At 40.1% G+C, this 14597-nt stretch overlaps 1 protein-coding gene across 1 annotated transcript in view; it reads left to right on the forward strand.

Moving 5' to 3' along the window:
* The window catches only part of ptprdb (protein tyrosine phosphatase receptor type Db), a 72476-nt gene that overhangs the window by 39155 nt on the left and 18724 nt on the right, over window positions 1–14597 (forward strand). Inside the window, exons 19-27 of the mRNA XM_073467613.1 lie at window positions 421–677; window positions 1210–1303; window positions 4114–4338; window positions 4432–4592; window positions 6652–6663; window positions 7306–7418; window positions 8143–8240; window positions 10929–11052; window positions 13240–13415. Coding sequence (XP_073323714.1) covers window positions 421–677; window positions 1210–1303; window positions 4114–4338; window positions 4432–4592; window positions 6652–6663; window positions 7306–7418; window positions 8143–8240; window positions 10929–11052; window positions 13240–13415 — 1260 coding nt within the window. The remainder of the gene's footprint in view (window positions 1–420; window positions 678–1209; window positions 1304–4113; window positions 4339–4431; window positions 4593–6651; window positions 6664–7305; window positions 7419–8142; window positions 8241–10928; window positions 11053–13239; window positions 13416–14597) is intronic.

The raw sequence follows: 14597 nt of genomic DNA on the forward strand, positions 1-14597 counted from the left end.
AGTTCACCCAACAGCAACGACGGCAAAGACAACACATAAAGCTTTGTACTGAAGTTTAATCAAATTATACCAATAAAATTAAAGGGGAAATTAACAAGCGGAAAGGTACATGCAGGCACACACGCAGTCATGCATTCACATGCACACAACCTCACACAACCTCACAAAGATTTGACCTCAATGGCAAATTTGGCCTCAAAAGGGTGCCTTTTTTTTGGACCGACCAACCCAGCGACTATAGAGCTGCCAGTATCAGACAAACACTGATGTTCTCTTCGAAATAAACTCCTTGTTCTTTCTGTTGAGGCAAATAAAGACCTTGTGGAATATTTAAGAACTCACAATATGTGCTGCATTTTGTCTTTTAACCTGCAAAGTATGCAATTAACTGTCAAAATATGTGATTTACCCCATGTCCAGATCCTGTATGGAAAGGGCCAGTCTGTGGAAGTGGATGGAAAGCAGACTCAGAAGCTGATCACTGGCTTAGAGCCAGACACCCAGTACTCCTTTCTGCTCACCAACCGGGCCAACAGCGCTGGGGGTCTGCAGCACCGCGTCACGGCCACCACCGCCCCGGATATCCTAAAAACCAAGCCCATGGTGGTTGGAAAGACCAACGCAGATGGCATGGTGACTGTGCAGCTACCAACCGTGCAAACGACAGCCAAAGTCAGGTAATGACGATGGATGAGTTGAGAGAATGAGAGTGAAGAATTTGGTGTAATGAAATGGCTAAATGTGAGTATTTTTAATAGTAATTTGTGCCAAATTTGCTCCAATTAGGTTGTTTTTAAATGAATTGTTCTTCAGACCCTGTAAGGAAATTTTACAGCTTCCTCCTGCTGCTGCTTTTCATTTATTGGTCTATTAGGAGGGATTTCTCAGTGTTGGCAGCAAAGCTAGTCTGAGGACTCCCACAACAGGCCAAATGAAAGCACAAAGCTGATAATCTCATCTGCTTGTCGTAACCAAGAACAATAATAGATACCAAATGGAACCAATCCTTCAGCGTTAAAGCACAACCTGAATCAAACCATCACTACTGACAAACATTTTCCTGTAGTTTAGGACATTTTTCACATTCGCTTATACACTGTAGCTTCATATTTATTTTACAGACACAACAGTGGTATCAATCTTCATCCCAAAACATCGATCTGAAGTATTCCTTTAAAAAGCCTAAACCTGGCGTGTGCTGTGTTTCAGGGGTTACTATGTTGTGGTGGTGCCGCTGAAGAAGCAGAGAGGAGGGAAGTTCCTGAATCCTTGGGAGGAGCCCGACCAGATGAACCTGGATGAGGTGAGACATGCAGCTGACAAGAGATTGCACTAATAAATAGCTAATAATGGTCATTGTAAACAGCTTATTGTAAGGTTATGCTGATGTGAAGAGGGTGATGACGATGATTGGAGCGATGGCCATGATATGATACAGAGAAGGTTCATAAACACATGTAAACATCACATATTGGTGACTGACCTGCGTTTCATTTAGATCATCAACTCATCGGATGGATTATCAGTTTTCTCACTGAAAGATCTCTGACAGTGGCAAATAGCTGAGAATCTGAATCAGTTTGTAATTCCACTGGTTCAAAGCAGGGTCGGGTCCTTTTTTTATCTATCTGGTGTGCAAATGATTGTTTTAAATAAATAAAAATCATATTTTTTTTAAGATTTGATGACTAAAGCGTTATTATGTATCTTCTCAGTCAGTTAGATCAAAACTAGAGCTACAACTAACAATATTTTTCCATCATTGATTAATCTGCTGATTATTTTCACAATTAATTGAAGGATCGTTTAGTCTGTAAAATTTCGAGAGAGAAAAAAAGCTCATCAGAATTTCCCAGAGCCCAAAGTGACGTCTTCAAACACCAAAAACTCCTGATTGCTATCATAGATGACAAAGAAAAGCAGCAGGTTCTTACATTTAAGAAGCTGGAACAGGCAAATATTTGACATTTTTGTTTGAAAATTGATTAAAAGGAGCAATTAATATTCTTTCAATCAACTAATCGATTAATCGACTTATTGTTGCAGCTGTAATCAAAAGCGTAATGCAAGAATCTGTGGACAGGACGAAATGGTAGCATCACCACAACAAATAGGCAGCTTTCCAACACTGACAGACTTTCTAGTGTTGAAATCATTCAGACCCACACATACGTGGGAACTGTGTTTGAAGACAGCTTGAGATTTAATGAAAATACAGATGTCATTGTGAGACAGGCTCAGCAGCAATTTTACTGCCTACGTGAGCTAAACTCCTTTGGAGCAGATCAGACTATATTAAGTGTTTTACTGAGAGTATTTTAACTTTTTCATTTACTTTCCATGCCAAAAGAACAAGCAGCGATTGGCGTTTTTGACTCCAATTAATTGTCTTTGAGATTAGTAAGATCCCAAGTACAGCGTAATACTGAGCAAGTCCTCAAAAAGTACACTGTTCAAGCTTGTACCTGTGAGAATGCAATTGAGATCACCTGTATGTCGGGTTGCGGCGGTGTACCCGTCACATGGTTTACTGTGGCATTAAAATTGATGATAACATATGTACACTTACTACGCTTATCTATGGCATTGACCTCTACTGCATTAGTGTTATTAAAAATATATATGTTTTTCAGTTTTATATCAAGTTTCATATCTGTCATTTTAATAAGGTATTTGTTTAACTAAAACAACCATCTGTTTTCATTTCTGTAAGGCTTATTGTAACTGATAATAATACTTGATTAATACTGTAAAACAGTGAAATGTGATATTTTGATATTATTTTCTTATCATATCATTAGAATCTCATACCATTACAACCCGTATGTGAAACAAAAAGAAGGAAGTTTGCTTTTATTCCAGAAGCCATTAAACTTCCACAGTACAAGAGACAGTCAGTTCTCCTTGTGTATGGACTGATAAATGCACTTAGACTAGGGCTGCACGGTTTTGTGATAATGCAAACTACCATGTCATTATGTTGTCTTTTTTGCAATATGAAAAAAATTATACTCATGTATTCAAGAACTCTTAAATCAGACTAAATTATGTAAAAATTAGACAGACGTCTCTTGTAGATGAATCATGGAAAATGAGAGCCATACAAATGTTTTTTAGTTAATTTGAGTTTGCATGTCCTGCAACGTGACTATTGCTCATGCGCACATTGCTTTGTGGATGCTGAAACGATACATAGGGCAGCCCTCACTTAGACGTTTGGATATTGCTGGCAAAATATGGACTGTCCACTGTCATTAATCTGTGTGTATTTCAGCTTTTTTTCTTACATTGTCATATTTGTATTTTTAGATGATGTGTAGTTTTGTTTGCTAACTCGCTTCCCTCAAATTGCCCATTGACAGATGCATTAATACTCTGAATTGAACAGAATATTGAAGTCACATAAACAAAGAATTGTGCCGAGTCCACTGACTCTGTTGTATTAGTCTATTTGTATCTAATCATGCAAAGGTAGATGACCTGGCCATCCATTGCCTGTTCAGTCCGAACAATACTTTCACATAACATTTCCCATCAAATTCCTTTTTCTAAAGACTTAATCACCTCATTACACCGCTCTGAAAGCACATTCATGTGTATGAGATTAGTTTCAATAGAGTTTTTATGGTGCCCGCTGTCTCAATGGATAAATGCGGTGGCAATCCAGTTGATGATGAAGACATTTGTGCTTAGCTGATAATGCTCAATGCAGCCCATTGTTCCTTTTACTGATGAGGGTTTTTGTGTGAAGTAAAATTGCCAAAAGTGCCCTTCTCTTCCAAGGCGTTTTTTGTTATAAAAAGTCAAGAAAAATAGTTTCCAAATATTAAGCAAAACATTTTTTTCAGGAAAATAATATTACAATTCCAGAGAAAAGACTACACTGCCTTTACTTTGTCAGAGGAATTGAGAAATAGTGTGACTGATGGCCTTTGATGTTGCACTCTATTTGAACTTGGCATATATGAGAACAAAATAATTACCCAATGATGCCTGTTATTCTCGATTTTCTATCATTTCAAATCTTTTCTGTGATACTCTTTGTTACCTTTGTTTTAATCCTTTCCTTCATCTATCTCTGTCTACCCATCCTCTGTTCTTCTTCCCTTTCAGCTCCTGAAAGAAATCAACAGGACCAGTGTGAGTCGTGCCCTCCGCATACGCAGGCAGGCTGGCCAATCAGATCCAAGGGCCTATGTCACAGCTCACTTTAAGTTCCTCCCACTGGAGTTCACACTGGGTGATGGGAGAAACTACGGAGACTTCCGCAACCGCCCACTGCAGAACGGACAGGAGTATGTTTTCTTTGTGCTGGCACTGCTGGACCTCTCTGAGAATGTGAGTAGAAACAGGGTCACACAGTTAAACCATCTTAATTAAGTTTTGTCCAATTTAAATGTGAAAATGCAATAAAACCATTTCTCCCTTCAGACTATGTACGCCACTAGCCCTTATTCTGATCCCGTGACCTCATCGGACGTGGATCCTCAGCCAATCGTAGATGAAGAAGAGGGTCTGCTGTGGGTGGTGGGGCCTGTGTTGGCTGTCATCTTCATCGTATGCATCGTCATCGCCATTCTCCTCTTTAAAAGGTAAGAACAGCAGTGGAGCCAGGAAGATGTGAAAATGGTTTGGTGGGAGAAGGAGGAAGGAAATCAGAGAGAGACAGTTTTTGTGAATACAAGATAAGAAAAAATAATTGCAAAGGCAGTTTACATATTCACAGAAGGGCAACATACTCTGTAGGGATTCAGTGTTTTCATCTCCTTTTTCAAACCAAAACATTTTTAGACCGTAAAATATATTGTATAGATATTTTAATATATTCCTTGCCTGAAGTCAAGCAGCAGTTCTCAAATAACTTTTAACAAGCAAGGTCATAAACAAGAAATAATGTAAGTTATCTCTCTGAAAGGTATGCACAATTTATTATCCTTTACATAAAATATCTGGACTATTGCTATAAGACAGGACTTTTAAGTCTTTAGTATGAAAATAAGTTGATATGAATTAATCCTAACTACCATTGTCAGGATAATCGTGCTATAGGATTTGGGAGTACAGTTCCTATCATGGCTGATGTGAACATCACCCATAATAGTGTTTCCATGGAGTCAGTTAGTTAGCTCTGAGCCACTTGATCCAAGTTGTTTTAAGCACATGTGACTCAGGTCATTTAGTCCAAGTCTCAAACAGGTCCCAAGTCATTTTTTCTCAAGTCTGTTACTTATTACCAACACCAAGTCGGGTCTTATGTCATTTTTCTTTCCAGAGTCCAAGTCACAATGACTCAAGTCCACATCCCGGGGTTTTGGCCTGTTTTTCTTTATATTTTGACGCCATTAAAAGTTTACCAAAATTAGCTATTAGCAGTTTCAGTTTACAGGACCTCTTTTTTTGTAAGATTTCTAATTGTGGACAATGGTGATGATTAATTGGTTAATAATCCATTGAGCACACTGAGAGGTTTTTAGTACAACAACAATTTGGGCAAAAATTCCAGCAAGCAAGTGTATGAAAAAGTAGTCAAGTCAATTTTATTTATATAGCCCAAAATCACAATCACATGGCCTCAGTGGGCTGTAGAATCTGTCCAGTGAAAGACATCCTCTGTCCTCAGATGCTCTAACAAAAAAAAACCCTTGTAGCAGGGAAAAAAAATGGAAGAAACCTCAGGAAGAGCCACAGAGGAAGGGACGCTCTCGGAGGACGGACAGACATGCAGTGATAAGATGTGGCTTGTGCAGAACAGAACAACAAAATCACAGAGTATACAGATATCAGTGATAAAATATCTGATACAAGTAGGGTTATATAAAATACACGACGACTGGCCAGGTCACAGCGTTGCTAAGTGGTGCCCGGGCCACAAAACCTCCTCTCCACCATCTTGACCTGGAAGAGGACAGGCCACACAAGTAGCCTAGTTGCTTTTCACCTCTCCCCCCTTTGAAAACTTCTTTGAGTGAAAATAGTCTGGAACTAACTATACTTCCAGCAAAGCCCAGTTTGTTCATTATGTGTTTCCATTATTTATGAAACATGCAGGACTAACATCTGTCGTACTAATCACACCTGGGTTTAGCTTACTCGTTTTAATAGAAATGTGACTGTGTGTTTTCTGTAATCTGTTCTTGAAAACTATAAACAGGGAGCAGAGTCAGCTCACATAACAAATAGGGGAAAGATAACATTATCACACATTAGCATTATTCATGAGAATCATCTGTTCCTCTGGCTACAGCTTTCTTAATGCACATGAATAATTGCTGTGAATGTGGCCATTGCAAAATGATTAACCTTGATGGTAATAATGTAAAGTCCATACACGCTGCTGCTGATCCACAGCCATTTATGTCTCACTTGTGGTTTCACTTCACAGCATATTTCCAGTATGTTTTCATAGAGTCAATGTCACAGTTAGAGGGTGTGGGAGGCGGCAAGTTTTTATCATTTACATTTACATCCGCTGATTATCTTTGTGTCTATAGGAGGTGCTATTTAGCATATCAAACACTGTACTAAGTTTTAATAAGAGGGGCAGAATGATAAGTTCAGCACTGCTTTAGTCCCTGATGTTTGTTGAGTGGACACTAATGTTATTCATCCTTGTCTGTTCTTTTATCTGCTCCTCTCCCTGTTTGGATGCAGCAAACCTGACAGGTAAACAAACACCATCTATTACCATTTCCACCCTCCTACAGGGATATTTTCCTTGCAGAGCCTTTGCAAAGAGTGCTGTAGATAATAGATCCCAGTAGAGTCAGAATTAACCTGATGTGTCTCTGATGATTGCGATGTAACCTTCAATACACTGGATAGATTGTAGCATAATCTATTGCATTTGATAAAGATATGAGGTATAAAAATCTAACTGTGCACATTCAGAGTAGGAACAATGACCACTGCGCTGCATGAGTTTGTTCATGTTGATGATTTTGAGTAAAAAGCAAAGGAAATGAGAGGTGGATGTCACTTTTAACTCCTGGCAGTTTCCCACCTCCATCTCAGACAATGAGCCAGTCATTAACATATAAAAAGCTGCAACACTAAAACCAGCAGTCAACGAAAGCTCTGCTAGATTTCAAAACAGAAATTTCCTGAAAATTACAGCTATCCCTGTAAATGCGAGGAGCAATTTTATGAGGCTTACTCCGGCCCATTTATTCAAACACAAATCCCCATAAATTGAGTTTACAAATCCCAAATTTTGCCAGAATCAGCTTCTTTTCGTCATGCAGTAAAAGGTCCAATTCATCAGGGTTGGGGATACATTTAACGATGTGTGTTGATCTGTTATTCCAGGAAAAGGGCTGAGGCTGAAGGCAGGAAGGGCAGTTTCCCCTGTAGCAAAGCCATGTCGTCCCATCATCCCACCGATCCAGTGGAGCTACGCAGAATCAACTTCCAGACTCCAGGTAAACTGGACACACCTGTACACACACAGCTGTAGCTTTGATGTGTGTGTACAAAGTATGAGTTGTAATTTTAAGATTAACCATGGTGTTGTTTCCCTTTTCAGCCTACCGTGTATCAGTGTACCGCGGTTATCGCCGTTTGTCAAGTTAGTTGGGCCCAGTCCACGATAGAGCTTCTCTTCTCACTCACATTCATGTTCTTTCTTTCTTTCTTTCTTTCTTTCTTTCTTTCTTTCTTTCTTTCTTTCCTTCTTTTTTCTTTCTTTCTTTCTTTCCGTCTTTCCCATTTTCATGCTAACTAACCTTCCATCCCCTATAGGATGAAGCTGCTTGAACTGACAACATTTCATCAAAATGCCACCGGAATACCTCCTTAAAACAAACCCTCGAAAAAATATTTCATACTAAATTTTTAACCGCCTGTGTCATCTCCTTTTTTTATCTTCACCAGCAGTATGCATATACTCTGAGGACATGTTACTGTGCCTCAGTAACTTTCACAACACGCACATTGTTCTTCTGTCTGTCTGCCTGGAGAGAAAATGGTCACTTAACAAAAAAGGAAAAAAAAAAAATACACTTCCATTTGCTTCCTCCACTGACTATGGACAGAACACTAAACAACACCTCCTCTGAGAATCCTTAATCTTAACATTTTCCTCCAAAAGAGTTTAGTTGGTACATGTATCCAAATGGCCTCTTTTTCTATTTCTGTGCTCGGCAGGCATGGCAAGTCACCCGCCCGTCTCCATCTCCGAGCTGGCAGATCACATTGAGCGCCTCAAGGCAAACGACAATCTGAAGTTCTCTCAAGAGTACGAGGTAGGAATGCTGATTATCTGTCCCTGAAAATCTTTAACTTGGGAAATTCATCTGGTTTTGATGCAGTCGCATATGTATTTATCGTTGACTCATCATTTTTTTGTTCAGTTTTTAGATTGAGCTTCACATCATCTCTGAATTTTGATTCATCTTCTTAGATCGATTTAAGATAAAGCACATTTTCCTCTCTCTACTGTCTTGTTGTTATCTATACAAATATGAGGAGGGGGATTGAAATTGCAAGCTCAAAGAGAGTTTGCTTACAGCCAGATGGTTATCAAGCCCTCATTTCTACGCTCTGGTGGAGAAAGGGGTGAAACAGAGATAGAAATAAAGAGGCAGCGACGGAGAGCAGACTCACCAAGAGATACAGGAAGCAAGAAAAAAAAGACGCTTCTTGATTACTTTCTTCCAACTTGCAGCACAGTTAATGTGGAACAAAAAAAGGGAGGCATCTACTTGGAGATAACAATGTGGCTGAACTTGGTGTGCTGAACTGTGGCACACAAAAAAAACGTCAGTGGAAATATTACCCAACATGCTTGTGTGTAGCAAATAGCGCTAGCATTACAATGAGCTCCACAGAGAGCTATTAAGGGGGCGAAAATGTTTTCTTTACCCTGAAAAAAAATCAGTTTAGACCCACAGCCCGTGGGTGAAGAAGGAGACATAAGGCTCTAATTGGCCACCACAAGAGAGACAAATTGAGTGCGACAGAGATGCGTATATGGAGGAAGACAAGGACACATTATGCAAAGAGTAGAAGAACAGAGCGGGGATGTTTTAGGGAGAAAAGCATCGGGAGAGAGGATAAAGGCGGGTGGAAGAGACAGTGAGGGAGAAGCCGTATGTAATTGTGGTGTGAGCTGGAAGCGCTCTGTTGAGCCTCACATTCTCTCTGCATGACTGTGTGCTTTGTTCGGTACTGAACCCTTAACGAGGGAGCGAGAGAGATGGATGGAGGAGGGATTGAGGGAGAGAGAGAGAGGCCAGAAATGATTGCGGTGTAATAATCAGACACACATGATGTTGGACAGCAGTCTCACAATCACACACACACATACATTTATACATACATACACTCATCCAGTACCACTCCTGTTCATTTTTTTCCCCCTAAAACCAAACCATAATTATGTGTCGTAAAATATTCAGAATTGCTAAATTGCTCTGGCTCTCTCCTCTTCGTCCCTCTCCATTGACAGCCCCATAATGACCTCATGTCTGCTTCTCCCAGCTAACAGCAGTGGTTACACTGTAATTACCCTCCAGGAACTTAATGTGTTGGTCTAACACAACCATCCTTTCTCTCCCAGAGGAATTTATTGCGCTTTTATCATCTTTCTTGGGTAGCTAGTGTTTTTTTTTTGAGTGGAAAGGGGAAAGTCCCTACATCACTGTTGTTTCTCGAAACAGGATATCGTATTTGCCATCATTCCCATCCAAGTTCAATAATACCTTGTTAATTTTCAATTTGTACTTGGTTTCTAATGGTCTGGTTATTCTGCGGTGACAGTGGACTATGCTCCTGAGCTCAAATTCAGAGTTGTCACAAGTTACAATTTTCTGTTTTTTAGGCAGATTTTAAGCAATAACAACATCTTTGCCAAAGTTTAATTTTAAGTGCTAATATGATAGAATGATGTATTCGAGGATTAGAACACTGATTGATAAATATTAACATTTTGATCAGCATTTCAAGCAATGAAAGAGGCTTTTCCTTACCTCAATGGCTTTAATCATACATGCAATGACCATTTGTCAGAATATCATGTTATTGACCGTTTGAAAGCCAATAATTGAGCTTAAGTTTTGGGAACACTTTATATTAAAGTACACATATGCATACTAGTTGCTTTTTTACCATACAATCTCAATCACAATCTCAAAAAATTCTTACACAGTTATAATGCTTTATATCATAAAAATAAAGAATGCTAACCACAATGGTTACCAGTATTTCAAAACTTTAATAGTGTTTAAAATGTTTTTTTTGTTGTTGTTGTTTTTTATTTAATGTTTTTTCCAGGATTAGGTTATGGTCGCGCAAACGTTTTGTTTTTGGTGGAACTTTATATTAGACATTTAGAATAGATTGAATTTGATAAAGTTTCAGCATTTTTAAGCTTAGTTTTGTTTATTTTTCCTTACAAAGGTGCTCGTCACACATGATAAGTACAAGGATATGAGAAAGAATATATAAGATGTGTGAAAACCCTTCGATAACTTCTATTGTTATTGTTTTTGGCGATGATAAATGGTGCCATTTTGGTGATATATTCCAAGAAAACTTGCCTTCCAACCTGCCGGCGTGTTGTTGGGGTTGAGGAGGTTAAGTCTTTGTAATTCAGGATATGTTCTACATTCTATAATGAGGTCCGGCCTGTAAGCAATTCAGAATAAGTGCTTTTTAATGACTAATAAAGTTAGATAGATAGACAGATAGTATGCTTATAATATGCATGCTAACAAGCAGCAAGTTAATGGTTTATATGTGTGCTGTAAGTGTTGCAGTTTTCAAACCAAAGCATTAAAACCAAAAGATTTTTAAATAACTTATCAAAGGATGCAAACACTGTCCAAAACAGGCTGAATGTATACAAAGAGATAACCCTGCTGCTCTGTCTTCATTAGTTATTTTCCGCTGATGTTTCTCTTTGTTCTGTCCTTGTCTTTTGCCTCTTGTAGTCCGTCGACCCCGGTCAGCAGTTCACATGGGAGAACTCCAACCTGGAGGTCAACAAACCAAAGAACCGCTACGCTAACGTCATTGCCTATGATCACTCCAGGGTCATACTCTCCAGCATTGAGGGTAAGACTCGCCGCCAGTGTGTTTGTGTGTGTCTGTGTGCTCTTGTACTTCTATCTTTGTGAGGACTTGCTTCAGAGTGAGGACATTTTTAGGAAGTGAGGGCATTTTAGCCATTTCTTTAAAGGGCTGAGGTTTTGAGGGGTGAGGTTAGGGTAAGGTTAGGGAACAGATTGAGCGTGTAGTTGTAATGGTTAAAGTTGGGAATAGGGGATATTATGTCATTATGTCACAGAATGTCATCACTAGTTTAGAAGTACATACATGTGTGTTTGTATCCGTATGTGTGTGTGTGTGTGTGTGTGAGAGAGAGAGAGAGAGAGCTGCATGATTGATGGGAGGATGGAGTCCAAATATGTGTTTCATAGCCAGTTTCCATACATACAACACACAAAGTAGTCTGCCTGCAACAAGCATAAAAATTCCAAATTCAAACTGTGTCTACCCTCTGTGTTACCACATCGCTCAATTAATACGCTCCCTCACTTGACCATTTTAATGTTTCTGGAGATAAATTAGGCTCACGCTTTATTAATAGCCTATTCAGTGATTACTTTTCATGGTGCGCCCATTTTAAACGCTCTAAAACAAGGAGAAAAAAATTGTCTCAGTCCCGTTCTCAGTGCGCGTTTCGAAGCGCACTCACCCACCTCAGCTGGGAAAGACCTGAGGCAGAGAAACTGGCAGCTCCAGTGTGGAGAGAGGGAGGCAGTGGGAGGCCAAGCCCAAACAGATGAGCCTTATCTGGGCAGAGCATGTGTGAGCAGCCCTTCCACCCCCGCCAGTCCCGGAGCCCTGGCTGTCTGTCTTTCTTTCAGCTTATAAAACACATATACTCTTGAGCATGTCCAAACACACACACACACAAACAAACACACTCATACTTCACTATAGATTTAAAACACATGCCCGGGATGTGCACAAGCACAGATATGCACTTTTGCTCCCATTCTCCTCCGCCCATGCTCATGAACGCTCTCTCTCTCTGCCTAGCCAGTGTAGCCACCAAGTGACTGGAAATGTGTGTGTGTGTGTGTGTGTGTTTGTTTTATCTGCACTGTGCTTCTGCTGTAGTCCCTTGCAATAAAGTTGAAGCACATCAAAGCATTTAGCCAAGCTGTCTTTTAAAGACTGTGGTTGATAAACATATGTTGGAAGCTCTTCTTACCGTCTGTCCCCATCCAATTTAAAGTAACTTGTGTAAACACCCCGTACTCCTCTGTCATTTAAATGTGTGCATGTGTGTGTGTTTTTGGTGTGTGTGTGATGGTGGCTTGGGGTTTTTACGAGCGTATGGGACCGTGCTGTGTTTTTATTATAAGCTGCAAGGGGAGAATCAGCTGCAGGAGTTTCTTCCTGTCGGGATTCTACTGTTTGCTCGTTGACTTCTGTCTTTTGAAATGTAAACTGCCATCAGACGACTCAAAAGGAGTTTTGTGTCCCACTTCGGCAGAATCGGGTCACGGCTGAATGCACGCGTCAGTGTGTACGTCCGTGCGCGTGCTGTGGCGTTTCGGTGTGTGTGTGTGCATGTTTGAGCTATGACTCAGTGATTTTTGGGATTATGGTATTAGGCCCCAGATGAGCAGGACTGATCCTAAATCAAACACACACAGACGGTCTCTCACATCACACACACACACTAACACGCATACACACAATCCCTTCCAGGACAAGCAGTGTCAGCCGAGTCTTACACAGAGACGGCCTTACAGTCATATTGCCATTCAAAGCGACACATCCAGAGTATACTCAGATTAGGCCCATGATCGTCTTAGCATGTATTATAAAACAAGACGGCTGAACAATCCAACACCAAAGGACGTTTGGCCCTGTGAAAACATTAATCTCCCCACCATGACCTCAGATGATCCGCACCCTTTATTACTGGGACATAAACCTGCTTTCATGCTTTCAGTAGACTTTAAATAATCCATATGGATTATTTCACCGTGAATCAGAATAAGAATCAGATTCATCTGCAAAGAAAATTACATGCACAGTGAATCTTTCTGTGGAGTATTTCAGCGTCAGTGGCATCTATTTCACCCACCTGTTCCCCTCTGTTTATTCTCCCCTTACTCTCCCACCTCGACCCGTCACTATTCATTCCTCACCTCACCTTGCACACTTCTCTTTCCATTTTCGTCCACCGCCCTCCCTAACTTCCACTTGTTCTTTATCATGCAGGTGTCCCAGGCAGTGACTACATCAATGCTAACTATGTAGATGGCTACCGCCGTCAGAATGCCTACATCGCCACTCAGGGATCCCTCCCTGAGACTTTCGGGGAGTTCTGGAGGATGGTCTGGGAGCAGCACACAGCCAACATTATCATGATGACCAAGCTGGAAGAGAAGTCAAGGGTAAGAAAAAGGCGGTGGGATAACAGCAAGGATAGTGTAGCACAACGCTAAGCCAACACTATTTTTATGCCCAAGAGCAGTGAAGGGAAGGAATACTAGAATCAGGCAGATAATGGAGGAGTAGAATAGGTCACTTGGAAAATATAAGGATGTTATTATACAATATTAAGTAGCATTTCGGACCAAAAGCTGGGAGAGGACATTGGATGGTAGGTTAGCATAGTACATTAAGGGGAAAGTATACAGCAGTAGATTAGCATCAGGATCTGTAGGATAGAAAAGACTACAGAGGTTCTGTTGTGTGGAACACAGTGGAATGAATGGTGTGCGGTATCATGTGGTAGGGAAGACTTAGGTACAGCATTAGGTAGCGTAAGTGTAGGATAGGGTAAGATATACAATTAATGTAGAGGTAGGGTAAAGCAATTAAAAAAAAAATCAAAAGTACTTTTACTGACAAACACCAAAAACTTAATTTTAATTTTTGCAAAAAGAGCTCAAATCCAAGACAAGCAAGTTGAAAAAAAACAAAAAGTGAGCTTTAATAAAATAAAGCCGAATTCCAAAGAACAAAAAACTGGCAGCCAACAATAACAGAAAAAGCAGGCTGGGGCAAATCCAAAAAGCAAAGAGAAATATAAAAACTTTAGAGAGAACAAACTGGAAAGGCACAGGGGAACAAAAGCAGGAACACTGATAAGACACAAGGAGTAAAAGCAGGACTGGGGAACAGACATTGACAGGGTGGCAACTGAACGAAGGAAACATGACGACTTAATACACAGGGACTAGTTAACTAATGAAACACTGGTGAATACAGAAAATAGGTGGGAAAAAAAGACAAATACAGGAAGTGTAAAACAAAAGATGACACATGAGGAGTCTTTCAACATGAAACAGGAAATACCAGGACTATGACACTTAAGAAGTACTACAAACCCTACTACAATTTTCACATCCTCACAGATTTGGTTTTTTTGGGGGTTTTTTATGAAGCAGGTGTGGCACACCTTTATGTCCTTTACCTGTGCCACTGAATGTTAGCAAGTGAGTTACTTAGGTAGGCTGCATGTTTCATAAGGCAATGCTTTTTACTTTGGTTTACCAGAGCCAGCCTGCTTTTCAGATGCTGTGGCGCTCAGCAGCTCTCAGAGGTAGTGGTGAAGAAAATACTCAGATCAT

The sequence above is a fragment of the Pagrus major genome, chromosome 1 (assembly GCF_040436345.1).
Source record: "Pagrus major chromosome 1, Pma_NU_1.0".
Classification (NCBI taxonomy): domain Eukaryota; kingdom Metazoa; phylum Chordata; class Actinopteri; order Spariformes; family Sparidae; genus Pagrus; species Pagrus major.